The sequence below is a fragment of the Petromyzon marinus genome, chromosome 5 (genome assembly GCF_048934315.1).
Source record: "Petromyzon marinus isolate PM22_M1 ecotype Great Lakes invasive population chromosome 5, UKy_Petmar_22M1.pri1.0, whole genome shotgun sequence".
In the NCBI taxonomy this organism is placed as follows: domain Eukaryota; kingdom Metazoa; phylum Chordata; class Hyperoartia; order Petromyzontiformes; family Petromyzontidae; genus Petromyzon; species Petromyzon marinus.
Genome location: NC_133671.1, coordinates 16,856,712 through 16,883,994, shown reverse-complemented (window position 1 = coordinate 16,883,994; position 27,283 = coordinate 16,856,712). Strand labels below are relative to the sequence as shown.

The 27,283-nt window shown below is 45.2% G+C and overlaps 3 protein-coding genes across 3 annotated transcripts; all 3 read right to left on the bottom strand.

Moving 5' to 3' along the window:
• Positions 1-294: 294 nt before the first annotated feature.
• LOC116939144 (claudin-6-like) lies at positions 295-1,289 on the bottom strand. The gene has a single exon (XM_032947188.2). The coding sequence runs from the start codon at positions 1,161-1,163 to the stop codon at positions 558-560; it is 606 nt and encodes a 201-aa protein (XP_032803079.1). The 5' UTR covers positions 1,164-1,289; the 3' UTR covers positions 295-557.
• An 873-nt stretch (positions 1,290-2,162) lies between these two features.
• Positions 2,163-9,564, bottom strand: RPLP0 (ribosomal protein lateral stalk subunit P0). The gene is made up of 8 exons (XM_032947187.2): positions 9,461-9,564; positions 7,708-7,810; positions 7,020-7,195; positions 6,405-6,492; positions 5,177-5,323; positions 4,261-4,446; positions 3,009-3,149; positions 2,163-2,454 (listed from the first exon to the last, which is right to left on the bottom strand). Exons 2-8 carry the CDS (start codon positions 7,759-7,761, stop codon positions 2,302-2,304), a joined length of 945 nt encoding a protein of 314 aa, XP_032803078.1. The 5' UTR covers positions 7,762-7,810; positions 9,461-9,564; the 3' UTR covers positions 2,163-2,301.
• Positions 9,565-16,988: 7,424 nt separating this feature from the next.
• On the bottom strand, positions 16,989-26,172 carry LOC116939142 (toll-like receptor 2). The gene is made up of 2 exons (XM_032947186.2): positions 25,914-26,172; positions 16,989-22,464 (listed from the first exon to the last, which is right to left on the bottom strand). The coding sequence occupies exons 1-2, from the start codon at positions 25,925-25,927 to the stop codon at positions 20,025-20,027; spliced, it is 2,454 nt and encodes an 817-aa protein (XP_032803077.2). The 5' UTR covers positions 25,928-26,172; the 3' UTR covers positions 16,989-20,024.
• Between the last annotated feature and the right edge of the window lie 1,111 nt (positions 26,173-27,283).

Below are 27,283 nucleotides of genomic sequence, written 5' to 3'. Positions count from 1 at the left end.
ATGTGTACGAAGCATGTAAATATATCGTTGTATAAATAATGCAAAATGCGCTAATATTGTAGATTCTAACTCCGTGCACGCTGAGTGTAATCGCTGCTCGGATAACTTAATTTTCATAAAAGCCGTGTTAGACAATATCAGTGTTAAACTACCGCGAAACAATACCGTACAATCTACAACAATTTAAGTATTATTTAAATCCAGTTTTCATTCCCCCAAAATTAGACCCCTTAACATTGGCTGTCATACGATGGTTGTCGGGGTGTGATGAATTTACACCCAACTTCCTAAGTGCCTTTTACTCTGACCACACCGCACAGCATCGTCAATGTTCACGCCGCACAAGGATAAATGGAACATCTCTTTGGTTGCTGAAGACATTGTTAACCACTTTAAATCATATCAGTCCGTGTCAGACAGATACAATTGTGACAACCAAACATCGCAAATTACTTTTCTCCTATTGAACTTGATCAGCTGGAACCAGACGTGCGCAGGGTAACTCGTGAGTCAACGCCACCAGCTTCCTGAAAACGGCGCGAGAGTTCCATTCGTCCCTACACTCCGTTGCCTTGTGGATTGAGAAACTGGAGACGATCCGAGCCACGGGACGCACACAGCATGAAGCTGGATCCCATGAGCAGCAGCGCCGCCGCACCAAAACCCAGGTACAGCGAGAGGCCGATCTCACGACGCATGTCCGGAGAGATCAGTGGGTTGTTGTGGTCACTGATGATGTGATGGGCCATACACGAGACGGCCACCAGCTCCAGGAGGCCCACCACAGCGAAGCAGACGGCTGCAGACGTGGCAAGGCGCGTCTTGGTGGCACTCTCGTCCAGCCAGGTGGTGCACTTGGCTCCGGCAAGCGCCACGAAGAAGGCGACCACCCCCAGCATAGTGGCGCACACGACCAGCGCCCTGGTGATCTGCATGCTGGTGCCCAGGCTCATCATGGAGCCGTGGGTCCTGCACTGCATGTCGCCGGTCCCCTGCAGCACGCAGTGCACCCACAGGCCCTCGAAGACACCCTGCGCCAGGAAGGCGCTGCTGGAGGACATTCCGGACACCTTCCACATGGGCAGCATGCAGGACACGAGCATACACAACCAGCCCAGCAGGGCCAGGGCCATAGCAAGCAGTTGCAGGCGAGTGTTCGCCATCACGTCGAAGCACGACTGGCTTATGCAATGGGACTAGATCACCACCACTCGTGTCCTCAAGAGCTGTAATCAGACAGGATGCAGCACACTGAAAAACACCGCTTATGTATCCAGGGCGTACCAACAGTACATTACAGACACCACCCTATGGAACTAGACCCCACAGTGGCTGCTCAGCATGTGTGCGACAAAGGAAAAGTCTCATGCAACAAGGGGATTATGTTGTAAAGTGTTTTTCTTAACCCTGAAACAAAACACATTCTTTATCAATATACCGCTGTGCATTCAATTGTGCAAAATCGGAAGCCGCTGCTTTCTTCTTCTGCCCTAAGTGAGAGGAAGCACATGGTGTTTATTCTCGACTCGTTTCCTGTAAATCAGGAAAGCATGCTGGGCAGCTCTGTACAGAAAGCCGTGTCCGTGGGAATATGTTTTGAATGTGGCCTTCAAAGTAAGGGTGCACAAAAGCATCATAAAGGAAAAGGGCACATTAGTCAGTGATTAATCTTGTTGTTTAAATGTCGCGTGAACCCAACATCTTTAAGCATTTAATTAATCCAGCACAAATGTCCCAAGCTCCTGGAGTTTAACGAGGCAAAAAGCCTCGGCGGTTAAAGTTTAGATTTTGAACATGCGTTTAAAACTATTTTTCAATTTGAGTGACAATGCTTAACCTATCGCACAGCTACACTGGAATAATTCACAATAAACACAAGCCAATTTTCTTGTTACTGGCAATCATCCATCATTATGTAAAAAAAATGCCACTACACTGGTAAGCTATTGTTAACACGAATTTATAGTATGAAAACACATCTATCACAACAGCCAATATGGAATGTTTAGCCTTGCAGCATGCTGGCAGAAACAATAAGCCCTACAGTGTTGATCTATCTAACCCTATAAGAAAACGAAATGTAGCTAGAACACCAGAATAAACGTGTACTTATGAACGTTTGGTACAGTCGTTTGGAAAAAAATAACCCCACAAATAAGCAGTTTATTTTAAATTGTTTATTTTTCATGAATCGTCGTGCCCTAGTTTACATTTGACATGAAGTAGAGCACAACAGCCGCCAACAGCGCATGGCTGTGGGTGAGATCCATGAGCAGCCAAGGGGCCCTCTGAGCAGGACTCCTAGTCAAAGAGACCGAAACCCATGTCGTCATCTTCCTCCTCCTCTTCAGACTCCTGCTTCTTCTCCTCCTTGGCAGCGGCAGCTGGCGCAGCCGCGGCTGCCACAGGTGCGGCTGTCACGAAGGCGGATGGGTCAGCCAGGAACGCCTTAACCTGCACACAAAACACACACACACACACAACGCACATGAATGTCATGCAGCTAAAGAAGGGCCCGTGCTTAATTGGCCAATCTGTTGATTAAACATGGCTTTACGCCATTTGGAAATTTAGAATATCATCCTCGGCCACGACCTATCCACTGCTAGACGAAAGCCTCCAACGCACCAACGCTATCCCCCACGGTCCTGCACATAGATGGATCTTTTCTCTCCATCTCTAAAGCGGCCATTCCCTCACTCTAGGTGTGTTCTCTTCTTTGGCTGCCTTTCCATCACTGGTCTCATCGATTGGCAATCATCCCTTCTCGCTACGGTGTTCTGCCCAAGCCCGCTCAACCGTCCTCAAGTCAGTGATGCATTTGATTTGTGTTTGTTCCCTCTTGGTGCGATTCTCAAAATGCAACTCTTGTTTCTTTGCACATTTTTTCAGCTTTTTATTCATCAGTGTCCATGCATCTGATCCATGCATGGGACGTAACTAATTGCATGTATGAAGCTCACATTTCAGGAAAGGATGCATCCAAGCTACAAACCGGGCTTGCATACCTTGTCGGCAAGTGGGAAAGAGTAGTTGGTCTCCACGGCAATGGCGAGCACACGCTTGTAGCCGTTAACGATGGAATGTGGGATTGAGGCAACGGTCGGGTAGCCAATCTGAAGGCACACGCTAGCGACGTTGCGCACACCCTGCACGCGACAGAAAAAAAAACAGGTAAAATACAAAGTGGATTATAAATCACAAATACAAGGTGGATTATAAACCATGTGAACACAAAGTGGCTTTTGGCTAGCCATCGAACAAAGACGGTCACTGCATCACGTGCTTCCAGATATGCTTCTGCAGCCGTCTGGAACGCTCATCCTTCCGTTATTAGAAAACTGCTTTGAGTTTAGTTTGTCCTTCCCCCCGCACCTCCGATTAGCACAGATAAATGCGTACAGTACGAAAGAAGTTCAACATACATATTAGACCTTGGCTGGAATTTCTATTCAAAGCTGTTTCCTTGAACACAAATGCATTTATTGTTTATACTACTTGCAAAGCTAGAGAGATTTAATTCTTACAGTTATAGCCTTCGATTATCAATATTTATGTAAATGCTTGCTGAATCGATTATCATGATACCGAAGCCATGGAATCGATAATAAAAACCAGTTAAATTTTTGCAACGTTGTCAGTACAAAAATTCTAAAATAATTCACTGCTGGAAGAAGGCCTCGCTATGCTGTTTCGGTTATGGGGTTTGTTTGACCATACTTTACCACACTGCGGGTTGGTGAAGGCTGATCACCTTTTTTGTACACAATGATCGATAATGCTATGAAATCAAGTGGTGGATATAGCACAGTTGATGGGAAGGTTGCATGTGGTGAGGTAAAGTGTGGGTACTCTCACCACAAGTCTTTCTAGAACTCCGTCTAGTGGAGGCCCCTTCGCCAGCAGTGGCATGCATACGGAATTTTCAGGGTTGTGCCTTTAACTTTGATCATTCTAAACAAAACTCCAAAGAAATGTGTCGATTCCACTGTCCGAAAAGGAAAAAAACATAATGGGCAAACTTTTGGGCAATGGCCCTTCAATGGCCCTTTTTCAAAGCAGATGTATTTTTTCCCACTGAGAGAGCAGTGTTTTTAACCAACGTATCTAGTATTTTTTAAAATCTTGCTTTTGTACCACTGCTAAAGTGTAATAACAATAAAAAGTTAAATTGTGCGTTTTTTAGCTGCCATCAAACTGAACTGCCTTCAATTCTTGGTCGCGTCACAAACGCGTGTGCTGTGGGCGTAGTGCACGCACCTCGAGGAAGCGCTTGCGCAGGTCATCCTCGGTGATGTCCAGCACATCGGGGCTGTAAATGCTGCCATTGTCGTACACCTGCAGGATGTGGAGCCCGAAGGTGAAGGGCGAGATGTTGAGCATGTTGAGAAGCGTCGCCTCGCTGGCCCCCACCTTGTCACCCGCCTTGATCAGCTGCACGTCGCTCTGCAGGGGACAGGAAATAAAGCAAACAATCAAACAGTGGAACGCTGAGTTCAAGGGGTTGACCAGGGGACAAGTGGAAGAATTGGGTTTTTTTTTTACGAATCAAAAACGAGAAATAAATTATAAAACTAAATCCTAAACACATCAAAACCACAACCTAATTAATAATTTACAAATCTAACACAACCATGATAGTTGAGTTCCTGATTATTTTTTTAAAGCTAAATTATGAAGTTTCACAAATCTATATCCAAAATACAATGGGGGGGGGGGGGGTCCATCGCTGCCGGCTCACCTGACAAGTACTCACTACCCTGTGAATTCTGTGGGCCAGATGGCACTTCAATCGCTACTCCTTCCTCATTCAAGGCACTACTACTCCCCTAACTGGGACCGAGCTGAGTGGAGACTTCACCGGGTTCTCAAGTGGGCAACCCCACTTGAGAACCCGGTGAAGGGCTCGACGGAAGAACCAGCGTCCGAGTACTACCCCCTCCATCCACCACTCAACTCAGCCTTGCCTCCCTACTGCCTCTTTGACTCTGCCACCATAACCGTTATATGAAAGCGGTATTTATAACTTTTAACGTGCAACATTCAATGCATTTTCCCCTTGTTAAAAGCGCAACACATTTGAACTGAATCCGTGTTAAACAAAATCTGAAAAGAACACTGTATATACTTTAAAAATGTATTCCGTTATGCCTTCATCTTTTGAAAAAGACTTTACCAGAATTTCAATGGTGCCTCTTGAGATCTTGGTGGTGATGCCAAGAGCCTGGAAGAAGGAGGTCTTTTCAGGACCGAGCCCGGTGTTCTGTGCCGGCACCATCACGTCGCATGGAGCCAGACCTCCGGCGCGTGCCGAGGCCGGGACCTGACGAGGAAACAAAAAACAGGATCATTTACAATTCCCGTACTCTCATTTTTAAGTAACGTTAGGAAGTATACAGAATTAAACGACAATTTTTAAGCAAACACAAAAAAAATCCATCTTCACAATCTACTTATGCTAAAAGGAAACTTTAAATGACGGTGCAATGATATCAGACCATACAACCTCTGCAAAGGGACATTGTTTCCATATATTGCATGATGCATATTACACAGTCCTTTGTCAATCAACTGCTGGATGCATGTTGAACTCCTTTTGTACCGTACGAAACCAACCGTGCGAATGCTGTGCGAGTCGGGGAGTTATATGAGCATACTTCACTGTGGTTTTTTTTATCGTGGGATGAAGGTAGGACACTGAGGTGGGAATATAGAACGTAGAGTACAACAGTGGAATTTTGTTTGTCCCCTGTTGGCCACTACGGAGGCCTGCAGTCACCTATGACAACCTGGCGCATCTTTTGGTCATCCATATAAACCCTATCCAAGTTCAACCACTGTTAACTAACAAAATCAGGAACATTCCAGGCTTTTCCATCATACGCATAGAATGTACACTAAACAAACTATTATTCATTTAAGTGAACTTGGACAATTTGTAAAACATTGATAACGTGAGAAGAAAAAAGTGTTTTACATTGAGACCTCCTTTGCCAGTAACAAGATATAGCAATAGGTTTTTACCCTTTTTTATCTGGCACAAAAACTGACACCTTTATACAAGGGAACATGTTTGCAATAAGCACAACACAAGCAGTCTCTTTTTGTTTGCATTTTTGACTGCTTGTGTTGTGGTTATTAGAAAACATGATCCCTTGTATAAAGGTGTCAGTTTTTGTGCCAGATAAAAAATGGTAAAAACTCATTACTAAGAAAAAAAAGGTTTCAGTTTTGTTGCCAGAAAAAAGGGGAAAAACCCTATTCTTATATTTTGGTACTGGCAAAGGAGGTCTAATGATGAGATTCATAACGTGCTTGACTAGAAAAACGTTGTGCTTTACTGCGAGATCTTGGTTGACCAGTCAGAACCACACACCAGAAGCACAGCTAGATCACACACAAACCTTGTTGGCAAGAAGCATGTCACGGATCTCAGCCAGGTCCTCCTTGGTGAAGACAAACCCAACATTCCCGCGAATGTATGGCAACACTCTGCAAAACAAGTGACAACACAATTGTTCAATAATGTTATAATTCTCAAAAAATGAAAGGTGGTAAGTAAAGTTCTCATGTCACTATATCATAATTTAAAAACATCTTGGAAGATTCATTTTTTTTAAATAAATCTATACAAGAAAATGAAATTGTTAAGGTGACTGCGGTTTGATTGCTGGTCAGAGCTAACATCAGTGACAAGTGATATCAGGACCAGTCTTAGCTCTCGGTTAACCGAAATTGCACTGGAGAGCATGGGTGAAGTATGGTCAAACAGCCACCATGACTGAAACGGTTTGGAAATTTTATGCAACACTGGATAGACAAAAGGACTGTCACGGTTTTACATTCGACAATAAAAAGGGCAGAAAAAAAAATACATGCTAACCTTAGCCTTAGCAAAGTGCTTCTGGTAATTCAACTTTATAAAATGTAGCCTAACTTACTCTCTGCGTGTGTACTACAATAACTGCAAACTCAAGACGCTCTACAATTTGAGGCGATGACAAACAAAATCTTCCCACCTCTCAAGTGCTGGGTTTTTCTCAAGGTGACCACGGATGGCTTTGCGCATCATGGTATTCTTGCCCATGAGCACCACAGCTTTCCCACGCAACGACATGCGGATCTGCTGCATCTGCTTGGAGCCGACATTGTCTGCGCCGACGATGAAGCATTTTGGGAAATCTTCCAGAAGTTGCTAAAAGCACACAAAAACGGGGTACACTTATATTCTTCGCTCTTTCGGTAAAGTCACGTTGAAGGGAAACAATAAAATAAATATAAAACGATAATTTTTTATTGTTTTATATTTTTATTATTATTTTTATATTCTATATATTTTATTATTTTGTTTCCCTTCAACGTGACTTTACCGAAAGTGCTAAGAATATGAATTACTGCAGTCACGAAAGCTTTCAATCAAAATGGTACACTTAGTCAACAGTAAATCAACAAAGTGTCAACTTACGAAGTTATTGTATGAAGTGTCATGAACTATACTGTGTACCTTCTCAACTGTGCTGTACAGCTCTCTGATGTGTTTTTGGAATGTACCGGGTTGTTGTTCAGCATGATGTCCAACGTTTAGTTCCACGCAATGGGCGCAAAAACATTGGACATGATGCCAAACACATGGTATAACTCGAAAACACATCGCAGAGGTATCATGTGGGTTGTGGTGGTACTTCTATAAATAATGTGGACACTCACGATGATCTTCAGGAAGTAATTTGACTTCCAAGTTGACTTGTCTTCCCTGGGCATCTTGATGTGCGACCAAGGAGTTCCAGAAACTGGTTTAAAGACGATGTCACTGTTGAATTGAAAAGTTATGGTTAATTAGACATGAAATTAATCCATTTTGTTACAAATGTTAACATAACATTGACGTCATTTTCATACTTATAAAGACTGTAGTTACAGTTTGTATCAATGTCAGCATTCAACAGTGTAACAGTGATGTTAATGTTTGTGCTCTCCTATTTTCCAAGGATGCTATCAAATAGCAGGTTCTCCTAGACTTAGAAGTTTATTTAAGAACAACACTGACATTATAGTCTTGGTTCTTTCGGTAAAGTCACGTAGAAGGGAAACAATAAAATAAAAAAATAAAAAACAATAAAATTCTCATGTTTCGACTGCAACACAAGCAATCATCACCTGATGATGATTGCTTGTGTTGCAGTCATCATCACCTGATGATTGCTTGTGTTGCAGTCGAAACGTCGTGAGAATTTTATTGTTTTATATTTTTTATTTTATTGTTTCCCTTCTACGGGACTTTACCGAAAGAACCAAGAATATGAATCCCTGCAGTCACGAAAGCTTTAAATCAACACTGACATTACCTACGTTTCAGTTGTTTCACTAATATCCAAAATATCGACGCATCAGTGTGGACACTCTTACTTTTTACATAAAACTATTCTTTCTTAACTTAAAGCTTTCGTGGACTGCAGTATTTTATATTCTTTGGGTCTTTCGGTAAAGTCACGTGGATACCCTAACATACGTTATGGTAATTTATGTAAGTGGCCATGACCTGGATAATTTCAAACACTTTAAGGAGTTCCATTAATTGGAGTGACACCCGTGACATTTCACCAGCAAGCGTTGACCAGCGAGGGGCGAAATGGATCGTACACACGACTGCGACACCCGTCAAAGGATCATAAGTCAAAGGGGGGGCTCATCTCTTTACACCCCTAAACCAGTGGTGAAATTCCACATTCATATGGTGGGGGCAAGAATTCATGTCCGACAACCACTGCTAAATTTCAGACAGAGCTACTCATTCAACCGGTAGAAGAGCAAGTCCCTACTTCGTCAGCATCTGCCAATTATCAATCCACTGCTGGATAACAGCCGTCCCCCTCAATCAGCCAATTCTCACGATATAATCATCTACCTATCATATGCCTTGATTTAATCGTTCTATCACCTGATATGGATGTCCACTTAGCGACGTTACATGTATAGCATTACGTAACATCCCTTTTCTGGGCAATTCCGAGACCATTGTGCTTGCAACTTTGAAGGGGACCAACGCAACAACGTATAATTCAGCCACCCTATTATAACCCGTCGGCACCTCTCACTTTTAACACCATTACAATATTAAACGACGGCAGGCCCAAACCAGCGTCTTCTCGAGAGACTCTCTCGCTCCGAGATTTGCGTTAACCCACGGTGTCACCCCACCAGCCACCCATCCACGTTAGACCAAAGGGTTTGCCTGAGCGTAGGCCTCAAATCCAACGTGGGTCCCCGCGAGCTCTCCCCGACCCTAAAAGATTCCCTCCGCTCGTATTGCCGGGCACGCGACTGCTACAGCCGACGGGACCGAGCCGCGTACACGCCGGCCGGAGGAGAGAGAGAGAGAGAGAGGGGACGGAGGTGTACGGCGGTGGGGACGCGCGGAGTTCGCCGAGCTAGCGAGCGAAGAGCGCCGGGGAGAACCAACCTCGCGCCGCCGACTCGGAAGGAAAGGGGGAGGGGCGCGCCGGGGACTCCCACAGGGTAGCGCGCGCCGGGCTGCTCGTCCACCAATCGGGTACGAGCTTGGCCCCCCCCCCACACCCCACACAGCCCCCACCCCATTGCCCAGCCCCCCACCACCAGCAGCAGCCTCCTACCACCAGCCCCCCCCGCCCCCCCCGACTCTTCAGCCCCCCACCACCATCACCGCCAGCCTCCCACCACCAGCCCCCACCCTACTCCCAGCCCCCCACCACCATCACCACCAGCCTCCCACCACCAGCCCCCACCCACAGCCCCCACCCCACTCCCCAGCCCCCCACCACCACCACCAGCCCCCACCCACATCCCCCACCCCACTCCCCAGCTCCCCACCACCACCACCAGCCCCCACCCACATCCCCCACCCCACTCCCCAGCCCCCCACCACCACCACCAGCCCCCACCCACCTCCAGCCCCCACCCCACTTTCCAGCCCCCCACCACCAGCCCCCACCCCACTCTCCAGCCCCCCACCACCACCACCAGCCCCCACCCATCCCACCCCAAAAAAAATCGCGACGAACCAATAGGAAGCGAGTTGATACCTAAGAAACGTACGCTATGACCGTATAAGGTGAGAACGGAAATCCAATAATCTTTATAGAGGCGGGGAGGGGGCGTGCAGGGGGGGGATTAAACGTTACGCGTCGACGTCATCGCGTCGGTACGTACCGACGGCGAGTTGTACGTAATGACGCCATCGCGTAGCTACGGCGCTGTGGCGCCATTACGCGTGACGACGTCACAGAGCGATGTTACGTTACGTGATTTATTTAAGATTCTGAATTTTTATTTGTATTTAATCAAATCGAGGATGCGTAATAGTTTCAGCTGCTAAATGTGATGTCACATCAAAATGCGCAACTTTAAATAAATATAGACAACACGTTCTACTTCATTAAATAGACTTTTTAATAAATGTTTTCTCCTACAACATCAGAGTGCAGCGCCACATTAAATACGCACTACAATGACAATAGTTTAAAGCGATTTGAAGCATGTTTTATATATTTTTTTGGGGGGGGCATAGCTTTGTGACGTAATTTGAGGGGGGGGTCTGACTTTTTGTGACGCCGTGTGACGAGGGGGGGTCAAATATCGTCCAAAATCGCGTGACGTCATTTATGGACGGCCCCTTATCGGCCAATTTAACTTTTTTTAAATCTATTCATTTATTAGGATTATCAGGTTTGGCCAACTCAGCTGTATAGCTCTTTTCAGAAGCGACTTAGCCACAAATGGTGTCCCAATGAAGTAGCTTCTCATGTTGAAATGTACATCAGCCAAATACCCTACAGGCGTGATGTTGTTGTTGATCCTAAATGTGGAGGGTGAAAAAACCCGGAGATAAATCCACGCGACCACGGGGAGAACACGCAGACTCCAAATATACAGCAGCAGGCAAAGTCAGGATCGGTATCGAACCCACGATCTCCTGTATACCAGGCGAGGTAGTTAACATCTCCTAGCCACCGTGATGATGATGATGATGAGAGACACGCAAACTCCAAATATACAGCAGCAGCAGGCGTCAGGATCGGGATTGAACCCACAATCTCCTGTATACCAGGCGAGGTAGTTAACATCTCCTAGCCACCGTCTCGCCCCATTCGTGTTACACGTGCAGGAAGGAAACCGGAGCGTCCGAAGAAACCCCACGCGTGTGAGGGAGGACCCCTCTATCCAGCACAGATGTAGTCCAGGAGAAAGCAAAGGAGAGCTACCGCTCTTCTTCTGTATTACAGTCACATGCTATACTCTTTGGTTCTATTCGGTAAAGTCACGTAAAACACACAAAAATAAAAAAAATAAAAAAAATTCACGACGTTTCGGCCACAACACAAGTGGCCTTCACTTGTGTTGTGGCCGAAACGTCGTGAAACTTTTATTTATTTTTTGATTTTTACGTGACTTTACCGAATAGAACCAAAGAGTATGGATCCTTGCAGTCACGAAAGCTTTAAATCTAGAAGTCACATGCTAATGTCTCACATTAACGTGACTAGCCCCGAGCACTTCTTCATGACCCTTGGGCTACACCCATTTCAAACCCTTTAAAACACTCTTACTCAGCAGCAGGCCAATGCTTTCCCACCTGACGACGGACGCTTGCGTTGCGCCCGAAACGTCGTGATTTATTTTTTTATTTTATTTTCTACCTACCACGTGACTTTACCGAGAAAAAAACCAAAGAGTATGGATTCCTGCAGTCACGAAAGCTTCAAATCAAGATTGAGATTAACAACATTTGTTGCGTTATCCACCAACCCTGGCTGCCTACACAGCAGTGCTGGATTACATGCCATGTGCGCCACCACTATCCCTCTGGGGTGATAGGAACGCCGGTTTGGTATAGGAGGATGTGGAGCTTAGTTGACTTGGCGATGACTGGTACCAAGCGGTGTCAAGATCGGCCTCTATGGAGGGAAGAGGTTCGTGAAGGATGCTCCTGGGCAGCTCGAGGCAGTCCCCCTCCAACAACAACAACAGAGGGCGCTGGAGCGACGCTCACAACAACGCGCGGCGCGCCGGGCGGATACAACGCAGCAGGATCACAAGCTTTAGTTATACTAGCAGTGGGGGAGCACAGGCGGTGCATCTGTAAGTCATCTCAGTCAGTCAACCCATGGCACTTGGGTCTGTCGCGTGACCTTCCTGTTAAACAATGGCCCAGATAAGGGAATATTTGAGAAATACGTAAAAGTGCTTTCTCACTCGACTCTGCATATGAGAGGAACGTTCGTTGTTTGACAGTGAACCAAATATTTAAATTCCCAGAGCTAGAATCTTGCCAAATCCAAGTGCAGAATCAAATGTGTTGTGATAGCGTTTGTTTGTGTGCGTGCAGTCACTGGTGGTCGGGCTGAAACCATCAACGCCGCGGTGGAAAGATGTTAACTACTTCGCTTGTTATGCAGGAGGTCTTGTTACGGTGTAGGTTCGATCCCTGACGCCTATATATTAGGAGTTTGCATGTTCTCCTCGTGGTCGCGTGGATTTTTCTCCGATTCCTCCGGTTTTCCCCTTCCATATTTAGAAACGTGCATTTCGGATGTATTTGCCTGCTATATATTTCCACGCGATAAGCCACTTCATTGGGCTATCATTTGTGGCCGGGTCGGTTATGAAAAAGAGCTATATAGCTCAGTGGGCCTTACCTGGTAAAAAAAGAAAAATCGTTTAGTTAAACTCACGACACTTGAGAACTTGGTTTAATCACAGGTGCCTGCCTGGAATTGAACCCAATAGTTCAGCGGTGCCAGTTCAGCATGCTGACCTTTGAGCTCGGAGCCACACAGCAGCTACCTCAACGTCAGAACGCCTCTTTAACTGGGATGATATGTGGTACAAATATCGCGGATCCTATCGGTGATGTATGTGCTATGAATAAGGGCAATTCCGTTGTGGTTTTTTTCCCCTGTTATCTGCAGGGCAATCCGCAAATTGCCTCCACTTATCTGCAAGGAAATAAAATGGTAATAATAGTTCATAACAAGAGTCATGGATTGCAGGGTCACAGATAAGAGAAGGTCTGTATATTGGCACAACATTGTTGTAATACTATTACGTATCTGAATACGTAATAGTATAACAACAATGGTGACTAATAGTACACCGATTGTGTACACTGCATTACACGTACTGCAAGAAATGTTTAAGCAGAATAAATTGGGCTCGTACGGCTTATGTAGCTGACATTGTGATATTTTCCATCAATGTTTTCTATAAAACATCACAACACTCATCGTGCGAATGTGAGTCTATCCTTCCTATGCACAAGATACTTCCCTTTCCATAAAAAAATACTGAAATAAGAAGAAAGTGGCTTGTGATTAACATTACAACAGATTTCTTGTTGTTATACTTCATTGACCTGGCAATATAATTCATTATTACATTATCCTTGTTTACCCAGAAAAAAAGCCTCAGTGAATGCCATTTTCCACCCTTTTTTTGAGCGACACTTTTGGGGAAATCTCGCGGACATCTGTGAAAAAGAGCTTCATAGCTCATCGGATTCCTCCAGTATAAATAAATATCCTGAATGTGGTGACTCTGTAGAGCAGCACAAGCTCACGCGCGTGCCTCGACTCGACTTTCTCCAGCGACCCTAAAAGCCACGTGCTTTGTGTTCACTTCTCTTTGTCTCGTTGCGCATCACGGCAGAAGGCGTCGAGCAGCCTGGCGGGTTGCTGCGCACCGAACAAATGCTGGCGGAGCACTGCATCCTAGTGTGGTCATCGTTCGAGTACTGCACTCGCATTTGTGTTTTCACATTTGTGCATTATCGGGGGTGGGCCACACGTTCGTGGCTGCACTGATGGCCACCCAAGGGGCCGTCAGCGGCCCCGCGTACCTTGCAATGAGGAACAATGTTACATGTCGTTCATGCAATGTGCCCATCTGTTATTATACTTATTATTATATTGTTTCCCTTCTATGTGACTTTACCGAATGAACCAAGAATATAATGTACCCATTGTTAAACATCGTAAAATAATACGGGATCCTTAATATATTCATGGAATCGTCCCTGAATTTCCACGCAGCGTCCTCATTCCAGAAAGGCAATTTGACAAAATGGAGATTCAAACGCTGCCTGATTCAATGTTAAAACACCGCTTTTTGCCAACTCGGTTCTCAGCATGTTTATATCATGGCTACGCTCAGATGACATTAAGCAGCTGTCCTCTGGATCTTGTGATAAAGTGACCTCAAAAAAAGTGAAATGGCAAGCTTCAGTGAAAAGGGGACGAGTGTGGTGTTGCGGTCTTAGGAACCAGAGAGCCCGCTAACTGTGCCCTCGGGTTTCATTATGCTGCCTTTTCGGTAAAGTCACGTTGAAAGGAAACAATAAAATAATAAAAATATAATTGTATTGTTTTATATTTTTATTATTTTATTGTTTCCCTTCTACGTGACTTTACCGAAAGAACCGAGCATATGAATCCCTGTAGTCACGAAAGCTTTAAATCAAAACTATACAAAATGTAATATTGGTGATAAAAGTTACTTGCATTAATCAAGTTCGAGAGGACGTCAACCGGAGAGATGGGAGTTGCAGGTGTTGGATGGATTGTTACGATGTGGGACCACGAGCGATGGTGACAACTTTGGGAAGCCTTATTCAAACGGTGGAATCGATCATGGCTGATGATGATGAAGAAGAACAAGAAGAAGAATCAGGCTCAGGGCTCATCTTTTCAGAGGTTTCCAAGGTATCAGATTTTGTTAAAAGATACAGTTGTCTCATCTTGTACAGTAATACTAGCGAAGTAGGCAGTGTGACACAAATGTACCTGCCCTTGATGATGGTGGCATTTACTATGTTGAATAAAAGGGTAAGTCATGTTTGCTCGCCTACGGCCAAATTGCCTGGAATGCCCCTCCTCGAAGCTAAGCAGGTATTAGCCGCCCAGTAAATACTGCATGCAAAGTTGGGCCAACGTTGGCATGTGGTTGGAACCGTTGGAATAATGTTCTCCGAACGTTCCATGTTTACTGGCCTGGGCAGTGATTGAATTGGCGACCACCAAGCTAAAGAAAAAACCGGTGTATTGGATGTTGTTAGCAGTGGAAGACAGCCCTATCATGGGACCTTTTTGCCAGTATCAAATGATAAAAAATGAAGAGATATTACCTTTTCTCGAAATAAAAAAGGTGTTAAGATGTTCAAGCATTGTCTTTGAAACTGATTGGCCTACACCAGAGACAGACTTCTTGATGGCCTCGTCTGACCAGTGGCCGACTAGAGAACGCCAATAGGCGAACAGTACAAGGACAATGTACTATCAGAGCAATTATAGCTCGGGGTGAGCAGGTTAATGAGAACTTGATTCCTTGCCAAAAGTTTATATTTGGTGCTTGAACCTCTTAACACCTGTTTAATTGCCAGAAAGAGTAAACCTTATGCTAGATTTTTTTCATCATGTGATCCGATGTTTGTCTGTCACGTGTTCTGTTTTAGCGATCGCCGCCCTGAGTACACGAGAAAAGGCTGCGACGTTCCTTGCATCAATGTCCAGGGTGGTGCAGATGGATTGTGACCCCAAATGTACAGGGTGGTTCAGGTGTAATGTGACCCCCAATTAATGGACCACTTGTTTCCCCTCGTCACACACCTTCAGGCGGGATAGCCATCGGGAAAAAAAGACGGTCACTGCATCGCGCGCTTTCAGATGCGTTTCTGCGGCCGTCTGGAATGCTCTTCCCCACGACATTAGGAAGCTACTGGAGCTACGCACCTTTAAATAATCCGAATTGAAAACTCATTTCTTTGGATCTGCTTTTCGTGTTTAGTTTGTTGTCCGTCGCCCCCCCCCCACCACCTCCAATTAGCACGGTTGGCTACGTGCGCACCGTAAGAAGTTCAACATACATCACGTAACATTGCTCGTGTGGCAGGAGCTAGATGCATTTCTGGGGAGCGGTAGTTTAGCGGACAGCGCGCTGCACCCCGAGGTCGACTCGGCCTCCAATGAGTGCCGAGTGCGGTGTGTATTGCAAACATCGCCACTGGGGAGACAAAGGCGGCCGGGCGTGGCACTGGCCACCCCACCCCCTCTCGTATGCCACAGTGCCGGTAGCCTTCATAGGTGCTGCTCGCTAACAGAACTTGCCCCAACAGTCTGGCAAAGGCAATGGGGGGGGGGGGGGGGGCGAGGGGATCTATGTCTTTGATGTATTTATGACATTTCAAACTTCGTCTTTTTCTTTTGTACGACGTTTGAGAAAAAAAAACCACACCGACTGCAATTGTACGTTTTACTTTGTAAGCCGTTCCACGGCATCCGAAGTAGCCCGAGTGGGAGTCCGCTTCTTCCACCAGAATGCGAGTGTTGTGTTTGGGGCAGTCATCGGTTATGTGCCTGATGGTTTGCACCAGATGAGAGATGGAGATGGTTGCAAGGCTTTTGAGGAGCCTTCAACCCTGCCGAGTACAGGCAGGAGGAATCACTGCTGATGAGGGTGCCTGGTGCCTGTGTTGTGTCACTCCATGTCAGCTTTAAATGGGACTCAAACCGCAAATAATATTTTGAAATGCAGTGATTAAACATATTTAAGAGCTGCCCGAGCAAGTTTTGTACAGTCTAATAATATAATATCATTAATACTGTGAAACATGCGTTCAGAGTATCGGCCTGCTATAAATATCCACATGATGAGTCACTTTGTTGAGCTGTAATTTGTGGCCAGCAGGCTTCTGAATAAGATCTGTACATTACAGTTCAGTGGGCCTTTAATACCTGGTAAAACAAACAAAAAATGTTTAGTTTTATTTGATTTATATTAACTACGCGTTAGTGAAACAATGCGTACAAAACATAGAATACACGATGAAGTATTCCAAATGACTGGCTTAGAAAGTACCGTGCGGTATGGAAATGGTAGGCAAGTCTGGAAATTGTGGTTACACGTCAACTCAAAACCGCATGTGTGTGTGTGTGTGGTGTCGCAAACGGAAGAAAGCGAAGGGAACAAAGGTAATTTATTGTGTGGGACACAAACACAAATCCTGTAAAGTGTTGACGCATACTTGTTGTATGCATCGGCAGTTCCACGTACGGTCATTTCAAACAGTAAAACAAAGCGGAGTTCTGCAAACCTGTCAACCCCATACGGCTTACCCCGCGTTCTTTCTTGTACAGAGGACCCCTACTCTTTGGTTCTTTCCGTAAAGTCACGTATAGCAGCAACGTCGTGATTTAATTTATTTTATTTTCTACCTACCACGTGACTTTACCGAAAGAACCAAAGAGTATGGATCCCTGCAGTCACGAAAACTTCAAATCTAGATTGTACAGGGGAATTGAAGTACCAGGTCCGTACGGCGTAACAGCCGTTTCAATGCGGGCAATAAAAATGTTTTTGTCTATTCGTTTGCGTTTCTCCCTTGTGATGGAACTTTGTAGGATGAACATTGAGATTTATAAGGGTCTGAATTGGTGTATAATAAGGAAGGCACTGATAAGGGGTCGACAGGTATGGTACTATACACGTACAAAGGTAACATAATAATAATTCTTTATTACACAGCATAGCATTTACAGCGTGTTCCATAAGCGCTATATACCGTACTTATCAACGTTTGTAGTTCAAAGTACAGTCATTATGAATGTGAAATTACTACAAATTTTGCGATGAAGCATGTTGAGTGCATACAGTGTTAAAGATATTTAAAAAAACACGATTACTTAAAAATAATTTTAACACAGTTTAGGATTCGCTTTATTTACGCAACAGAGATTTGTCACGCGTACACAGTCAAGCGGGTTCAACTCGACCACTCGCTGCACATTGGCAAAACGCAACCTGAACCCCTATCATCCGCAAACCCTCTTATCCAGCGCCGAATTATCCTCGGAGCAAAAGTAGCTGCATATGCTACGGGCCCGGCACTTTCAAGGGCTCCGTGCTAAACGCTTTCAAGCTATCAATTCCGGTTCAGTGATTCTGCACTTGCTCTATTACTATAGTACTATACCGGCCTTCGAATTTTAAGAACGACTGGGTGTTTAAGGTTAGCGATTTGTCGTATTATCTGGCTGCATAGCAAATGAAAAAATACAATTACTTTACTATGCAAGTTAAATTTTTTAAATGTGTTTTAACATTTAATTTTGTATTTATTTATGGCTCCTTTATAACATATGCTACAGGCCCCGCACTAGCTTCATCCGGCACTGCTCTTATCCGCGACTCCTCCTATTACCTGCGGGAGCTGTCGGGTCTGGGGGCAAGGGATCAGCTGACCTGCGGCCGGCTCTTTAAGGAACTGCGGCTTCGTAGCATTGCGGCTCACGAACATCTTCTTTCGCGTGGATTCGTAGCAGCAAATTAAAGATGGAAATTAATTTCTTTTTTTCTATCTGTTATCCAGAGCGGATCTCGCCCCCTCGTCCCTCCTTGAAAGGAGTGAAGGACGGCGGCTGCGTACAACGTGGGGGGATCGATCGTTTGGGATTGGTGGCCGCACCGGCCATGCCAGGTCCCGATTCGATCGATGGTCGACGACCGCCGGCGGCGTGGAAGGTTTGAAACCGCGAGGGACTGCGGCCGACGTAAAACAAAAATAAACATATTTAAATATTTAGAGGGCTTTTGTTCGTGTTATGTGTACCGACTGTGAAGAAAAAAAATTGACTTTTCTTGTTTTTTTGGTCGCCGACCCGATAATTATCCACGCTTCCGTTCCTCTCGCCCGTGATTATCCTCTGTTTTCCTTCAGCTAGGATAGGTGGGGTAAACTCAGAGGTAAACCGCCGCTACGTCTTGCACATTACCGCGAAAAAGCGGGGGAATCTCCTGCACTCACTGCTTTTGGGAGATTAAAATACATTCTAATTTGCTGGTGCTCCATTGGCAGTGGTGCACGGGGAACAAATAACAAACTCATCACCTTCGTGAATAACACTGTAGCCTGAAAAGGGAAAAACATTTATGAGAGGTGACATTTCAGACAATGCCCCTTCTTCACATGTTATTTACAAAATGTCACCTGCTTTGGGAGATGACGACTACCGTATTTCTCATAGCGTAAGCAATTTTATAAAGGTGGTGATCTGTTGTCGAAAACAAGCGCGTTTTATCCTCGCATGATTTGAAATAAGATGGTTTAAGAATTTTCAGATTGACACATTCGTCGTAAATTAGTTTGACGATTGTTAATAAAAATGCACTGCTAAAGTAAAATGAAAAAAACACACGAAGCAATGTGTAAAAATAAGCTGTTTAAACTGTCTACCCCAAACTTTACGGCCAATAATACAGGTTCATAATAAATGCGTTAAGCCCAAGCAACGTTTTATTGAACTGCACTTTCAGAGCTCGAATTATTGGCCCTATTTGCGCAACTGGCCAGCTCTTTTGACAACAAACCACTGCACGAGGGCCTTATACCAACGCCCTTTGGGTTATGGGGATTATTTTGACCACGAATTCACCACACTGGCTAGTGTGGGTTGCCGATTGTGGGGCGCATACACGTGGGAGCATAGAAGTAGAGTGCAACAATGGCATTTTATGATCTCTGCTACCCACAATGCAGCTCTATATCGCGATATCTTCTAATTTATTTACACAAGCAACCTGCAGGAAATATCTTGATCTCGTTTAGTAAGCACGTGTAATACTGACAAAAAAAACTTTGAAAACGCGAAGAGATATAAAAACATGGAGAGAAGACAATCAAATCAAGCGATCAATAACCTTCAAGCAGCTGACCATCGCAGAGAGCTGACACGAAACATAAAGAACAGCGAGACTACATATATAATCTCACACTAATCTGATATCATATTACCAGTTCTGAAATAACAAGCATATTGTCATCAGTGACATCAGTTACTCTTGGTAATTCACAGTGCAACTGATTTGGTAAGTTATATATATATCTGTAGGTGCCCTCCATTTCAAAATGTGGAAAATACAAAGAACAGCAAGAACATACTTAAACCCCCCCACCTCCCCCCTCCTCCACCTCCCCCCTCCTCCACACCATTTGAAAGCTAAGCATCGGGGTCAGGGCTAGATTCGAGCGGACGGTTGTCCGACTGCAGCAAAGCCCGGAGGCTGGCCCAGAACATTGACCGCTTGCCCTCCTCGGCTGGCCACTCCAGGTAAGTCTTCCTGTTGAGCAGCTTCCGAAGCCGGCAGAACTTGCTCGGCACGGAATTCCTGGGCAGCGGCTCCAGCAGCAGCAGCACCAGCGAGTCCTGCCGCTGCTCCAGAACCCGATGCTGCGCAAAGTAGAGCTCGTAGTGGCACCACTCGCTGTTGACAAAGTTCCGCGAGAGGATGAACAGGGTCTTGTTGGAATGCTCGATGCACTGGATGATGTTGTCCACGATCCACTCTCCGGGCGTGAAGTCTCGCTCGTGGATGCACAGCTTGAGGTCGGGGTTGGAGCTCTCTAAGGTGGGCACCAGGGTGTTCTCCACCCAATCCGAGTCCAGCTGGCTGTAGGAGATGAACGCGTGGTACTGGAACGTTGAGGTCTCACCGTCGTTCAGCCTATTATAACGCCGTCTCTTTGCTGAAACCCATATCCAGCCCATGCGTATGTACCATACGGCGTCAAGGTGGTAGCTGAGCCCTGCAGTGATGCCAATCACGCATGCCGTGATGACGACGCTAAGAATGATGATGATGTTCCTGTCACATGCGACGTAGCTTGGGCTGAAAACCTCCAGTGGGCTGTCTGCAAGGTAATCGGGGTAACTGCACGTGTAACCGTTTGGCCAGTCCATCAGCAGCGACTTGTTGAATTTTTTTCGAAACCAGTAGAGATCGCAAAAGCAGTAGAAGGGATTATTTTTCAAATTGAGAGACCTCGCGGCCTGGAGATTTTCAAACGTACCTTTTCTAATGATGCCCAGGGCATTGTCGTCCATGTACAAAACTTGTAGAGACGCGGAGCCTATCTGTGGATTGATGTGTCGGATGTTGTTCCCACTGAGGTAAAGTTCTTTCAACGATGTTGCTTCTGCGAGGATATTGTAAGGGAATGTTTCAAGCCTGGTGTAGGAGAGATCGAGTGCTTGCAAATACTTTGAAGTGCAGATTTTTGAATTTTTGGTGATGTCATTATTACGTAGGTTAAGTTTTTGAAGAGTATTAGGCCATGAACACTCATAGATGTCGTTAATATAATTATAACTAAGGTCTAAAGACTTGATTTTGGGCATTAGGGAAACCATGCTGGATATTATCTTTAGGTGCCTGAAGTGATTGTGACTTATATCCATATATTCAGCATTGGGTAGGATAACGGTGTAATTACACGATTCCCACCACAGGCCTGTTTCATCTAAAAGATTTCGGGAAAAGTCGAGCCATGTAATTGCTGCAATTTTCAAAAACAAACAGGCTACTTTATTCATGCCTGTGTTGGAGATTTTGAACTCAGTAAGATTGGGAAACAGGGTGAAATTAATAAGAAATAAAGGGTAAGTCATATTCAGATGAAATACCCCATCGATCACCAGCCTTTTTAAAGGGGCAGTTTTGTTGACTCCCTTAATCCCAAGGAACACAACAGGCCCTTTGTCATTATAGGAAGAATTTGTGAACACAACCATTTTCAGGTTTGACAGATACATGTTTTTGATGAAGTTTGTGGCTTCACTGTCTGAGAAATTAGCATTGACAATGATGATCTCTCTCAGTGACTGACAATAGCTAAGACCGTGAAACAATTCAAAACTGCGGTTTTTTAAGGGCTCGATCAATATTTGATATGTTTCCAATTGTGTAGTTTGAGATGTATTCAGATCTATAAGGACTTTGGAAAAAATGGACGGATTTCCGTCCACAGAAAAATTCATGAAGAACGTTTTCAGCGATCGGAAATAGACGAGGGATCCAGATTCGTAACGTAATAACGGAGAGCCAGTGTTCAGGCCCAAATATGTCAATGAAATATTTGAGAGGGCTTGCAAGTCAGCAGCTTTCAGCTCTGACGTGTGGGATGTGCCGATGGAGAGTGACTGCAGCCGACTCATTCTGGAGAAGGCTCCGCCAAGGGCAAAGGAGGTGTAGTTGTTCATGGAGATGTTGAGGGTCTGCAGGTTAGGAAGGTCAATCAGAGCCCCCTCAGGTACTGCAGGCAGCTCGTTCTGGTAAAGGTCCAGGTAGCGGACCAGGGGAACATCTCTCAGCGCACCTGCTTCGATCGTGCCAATTCGGTTGAAAGCCAGGATGAGAACCTCGAGCTTGGGAGTGCTGGAGAAATCTCCGAGTCGAATCGCACCGATCCGATTGTGAGACAAGTCTAGGACGGTGACGGTGGCCGGCAGTCCCTGAGGCACGGCCGTGAAGTCACGGTCTGAGCAGTCAGCAGTTTGTTGATGGTCGTCGTACGAACAGTATGGATTGTCCAAGTTTTGCGTAGAAGCTTGCGGCAGCTGCACCACGCAGAGAAGCGTCGTGGCAAACACGAGCAAATTCCTGTTTGTAAATAAAAAATAAAAATAGCATGAGACACGAGCAACTGCTGTTCATGCTGTGTCTATAAACGTGTGGAAAATTCAGTGCAGTAATTATATATGGCAGTCAACAAGAATGCCACACCCAATGCGAAACCGAAAAACAAATACAGCTAACTTTTACCCAAAGGGGTCAAGAAGCGACAACGTCAAAGCCGATAACAATGTTACTGCGTGACTCTGTTCGGAAAACAGAAATCACCTGCTACAGCTGATAATGATCACGTGAACGAGAATGGGTCCGGAACCAACATCCCGTACCCGGGCGAGGCATACAAAAGTTGAAAGGAAAAGGAGATTTGAAGAGAGAAACGCAGATAGCGAGACTGAGCGTATGTTGAACATTTTTCGCACCGTACGTAGTTATCGGTGCTAATCGCAGGTGCGGGGGAAGGACATCAGACTGGATACAAACAGCAGTTCTAAAAGAAGTGAGTTTTCAATCTCGATTATTTGAAAGTGCACAACTCCAGTGGCTTCCAAATATCGGGTGGAAGAGCGTCCGCTGACGACCGCACACAGAAGCCGATCTGAAGGAGCGAGCGATGCAGTGACCGCCTTGTGTTCAATGGCTTGCCATCACACCTACACACAGAATGTACATCCACATTCACACTTACACGCACTTATTATACACGCGTATAGACGCTCAAACACACACACACACTCCAACGTTCACTATGACACCCACAAACACACACACAACCTCCCCCCCCCCCCCCCCCACGTAGCGTGGCGAGTGCTGCCGGCTAGCGCTGAAATGAACGGGGCGATGTGGCAAGAACCATTGTCGGGCCGCCTTTGTCTCCCCCGACGGCTTGATGTTCACACACTGCACCATGCCGAGTCAAGCGTTGGCCGAGAGCGGCGAACCGGCGGGTTTCGAATTTTCCACGACGCCTCAAAGCAGTGCGCTCGCGTAGCAGCACGACGGAACTTGCCAAATAAAGAGAGAGGCAATGAAGAGGAGAGAGGCAATGAAGAAGAGAGAGGCAATGAAGAAGAGAGAGGCAATGAGAAGAGAGAGGCAATGAAGAAGAGAGGCAATAAAGAGAGAGGCAATGAAGAAGAGAGAGGCAATGAAGAAGAGAGAGGCAATGAAGAAGAGAGAGGCAATAAAGAAGAGAGAGGCAATGAAGAGAGAGGCAATGAAGAAGAGAGAGGCAATGAAGAAGAGAGAGACAATGAAGAAGAGAGGCAATGAAGAAGAGAGAGGCAATAAAGAGGAGAGAGGCAATGAAGAAGAGAGAGGCAATGAAGAGGAGAGAGGCAATGAAGAAGAGAGAGGCAATGAAGAGAGAGGCAATGAAGAGAGAGGCAATGAAGAAGAGAGAGGCAATGAAGAGAGAGGCAATGAAGAAGAGAGAGGCAATGAAGAAGAGAGAGGCAATGAAGAGAGAGGCAATGAAGAAGAGAGAGGCAATGAAGAGAGAGAGGCAATGAAGAGAGAGGCAATGAAGAAGAGAGAGGCAATGAAGAAGAGAGAGGCAATAAAGAAGAGAGAGGCAATGAAGAGAGAGGCAATGAAGAAGAGAGAGGCAATGAAGAAGAGAGAGACAATGAAGAGAGAGGCAATGAAGAAGAGAGAGGCAATGAAGAAGAGAGAGGCAATGAAGAAGAGAGAGGCAATGAAGAAGAGAGAGGCAATGAAGAAGAGAGAGGCAATGAAGAAGAGAGAGGCAATGAAGAAGAGAGAGGCAATGAGGAAGGGAAAGGCAATGAAGAAGAGAGAGGCAATGAAGAAGAGAGGCAATGAAGAAGAGAGGCAATGAAGAGAGAGGCAATAAAGAGAGAGGCAATGAAGAAGAGAGGCAATGAAGAGAGAGGCAATAAAGAGAGAGGCAATGAAGAAGAGAGGCAATGAAGAGAGAGGCAATAAAGAGAGAGGCAAGCGTGGCGTGAATTCATTGCGGGCACCCCATCGTCGCGTGCGGGAGTGCGTCGGACCTCTTTCGCGCCGCACGCAGCCACGCGGGCTGCATCGGAGGTCGGCTACGGAATGAGATCATTAAACGGGAATTTTTTTTTTATCATTTTAAAAGGGGAATGAGATCAATAAACGGGGCATGATACAGCCGCTGTTGACGATGATGCTGCTGCTGATGAATTAAACATCGCACGTGCATTAGGAACGCATTAGGAACGCAATCCTAACACCGAGCTGAGCGGACGGGGGGGGGGGTCCCCAGCTAGATGTCAGAGTGGGGTTCCTGCTCAAATTAGGATACACAGCAAGCGGTGTGTGGGGGGGGGTCTCCTGTGTTTAAAGTCTCGGATTATTTGCGGGAATGGCAAAGAAAATCTTGTTTCGGCAGGGAGAGAGACCTCGGTTGGAAAACAAATGCTTAAAAAAAAGGAGCAAATCTCCGGGGAAAAAAAATATTACTGTAATGCAAGGGCTGTTTAAACAAACAAAAAAAGTGAATAATACATGACGACGCGTCAATCAAATTGAAAACTCACGTCTCGTTCGTTTGGAACTGCTTTGTGCGTTCCCCCGCACCGCCCATTGGCAGGGACGGCTACGTACGGTGTGAAAGAAGTTCACCACGCATACTTTTTCTTTTTATTTACCAAAGGCAAGAGAGAGAGAGAGAGTGTGCAGCACGCGCTTCGGGAAAGCTGTGCGTCGCGCTTGTCACTCGAAAATACAGACTTAGAAGGGAGCGATTTAAACTCTTCCCACGTGTTTTTGAGTTCCGTACAGTGCAACCCATCATAAACGCGCACACACACACACATTCGGCACAAACAGGAGAACACACGCATGCAGAAGCACAGACATTCATACGGTATTAAAAGAGAGAGAAAAAAAAGTGTGATTAGCTCGGTTGGCGACGTACGGTGCGAAAGAAGTTCAACATACATATCTTACTGTGGCCGCATCTAAAACGTTTGCTTGAGAGTAACTTGAAGGAGAGCTTTTTTTGGGAGGGAGGAGGGGGGTTTAGAAGGGAATATACTAACATCGATTGTTACAATGCAACAAGGCAGGTAGGAAAAGGATGCGACTTAGGTCGTGTTTTCAGAGGAGCAGTGATTCCGTATCGCTGACTGATACCACGTTGCAAAGGTCTGCGTTAGTAACAGAGAGGCGTCTAAATTTCGTTTTAAAGCTTTCGTGACTTGATGTGGTTTTCACACCTGATGATGATGATTGCTTGTGTTGCAATCGAAACGTCGTGAGAATTTCATTGCTTTATATTTTTTATTTTATTTTATTGTTTCCCTTCTACGTGACTTCTACCGAAAGAACCAAGAATAAGAGAAACGTCTGTTTCTCAACACCACCACGAACACAGACACACACGCACGGCAGCATTATCATAGCACGTTACAGAGAGTACGATTTTAAGCAATGATACAACAACAACAGCAACAACAGCAGCAAAAAAAAACAGCCACACTTACATTTTTGTGCCCATGTTTAGTCACGCATCAGATGACAGGATTCCCGTGTGCTCCGTTTGTGCGCTGAGCGAGCGTATGAGGAAGTGCAGACGTTTTTTGTTCGGATGCCAAAGACGGCGTTCACCATCCCACTTATGACACAATCAACGACGCTGTTCGCCTTTGCCCAATGGCACTGTTGACCCCTTGAATATGCAGCGGCAACTACTAATATGTCTCAACTTGCCCGCATTTCACGCTTGGAGGAAAGTGATGAAAAGTAAGAATAGGGAGGTTTTTTTTAAAAAACCCTTTTCTTGCAATAAAGCAGCTGCTGAGATGTTCAAAGTCAAGAATGGATGGATAGCTTTAGCAAGGAATCAAGTCTGCATTAACCACACACACGTGGGGCAAAAAAAAACATGCAAACAAACGTGCTCTGATAAATTATGCCTTTGCATTGGCCAAGACATGCCGAATCTGTTCTTTCACACAAAGTCCTGTAGGTATACGTAATTCTTTATCTTCTTGGTTCTTTCGGTAAAGTCACGTAGAAGGGATATAATAAAATGAGAAAAATAAAACATAATAAAATCAAATTCTCACGACGTTTCGGCCACAACACAAGTAGCCTTCCTCAGGTGAAGAAACAGACAGCGCTCCAATGTTTCAAGAAGATGAATCCCTGCAGTCACGAAAGCTTTAAATCGAAATGTTATTCTTTATACTTTTGGAAATAGCCATTTGCACAGCCCACATGCGTGACTCGTTATGATTTTGTAACTTTACAGAGAGGTATAGTAACTGCGATTATGCCACAATTAACATTTTCATTATTCTTGAATGAAAATAGTCACCACAGACTTAGAGCGTGGCAATGTCAGCCGGTTCTCACAATGATTATATTATACTACTGACTTGGAAAAAATGCAGGGCAAGTAAAATCTAACTGGTGTGTTTATCAATGTTCGTGATAGTGTTGTGCGTATGATCGCGCCCTCTAGTGACGAAACTTAGTCGAATATATTTTATTTTAAGGGGCCGTCCATAAATGACGTCACGCGATTTTGGACGATTTTTGACCCCCCACCCCTCATGGTCACACGGCGTCACAAAAAGTCAGACCCCCCCCCCTCAAATATGACGTCACAAAACTCTGCCCCCCCCCCCCCCCAAAAAAGTAATATAAAACATGCTTCAAATCGCTTTAAACTATTCTCATTGGAGTGCGTATTTAATGTGGCGCTGCACCCTGATGTTGTAGAAGAAAACATTTATATAAAAAAAGTCTATTTAATTAAGTAGAACGTGTTGTCTATATTTATTTAAAGTTGCGCATTTTGATGTGACGTCACATTTCTCAAACCCCCCCCCCCCCCACACTCGTCACA

Coding starts and splice junctions, on each gene's coding strand:
- LOC116939144 (XM_032947188.2), bottom strand. CDS start 1,163: ATGGCGAACACTCGCCTGCAACTGCTTGCTATGGCCCTGGCCCTGCTG.
- RPLP0 (XM_032947187.2), bottom strand. CDS start 7,761: ATGCCCAGGGAAGACAAGTCAACTTGGAAGTCAAATTACTTCCTGAAG. Junction 7,196..7,707: donor ATTACTTCCTGAAGATCATC/GTGAGTGTCCAC, acceptor GTGTGCTTTTAG/CAACTTCTGGAAGATTTCCC. Junction 3,150..4,260: donor TGCGCAAGCGCTTCCTCGAG/GTGCGTGCACTA, acceptor TGTCGCGTGCAG/GGTGTGCGCAACGTCGCTAG.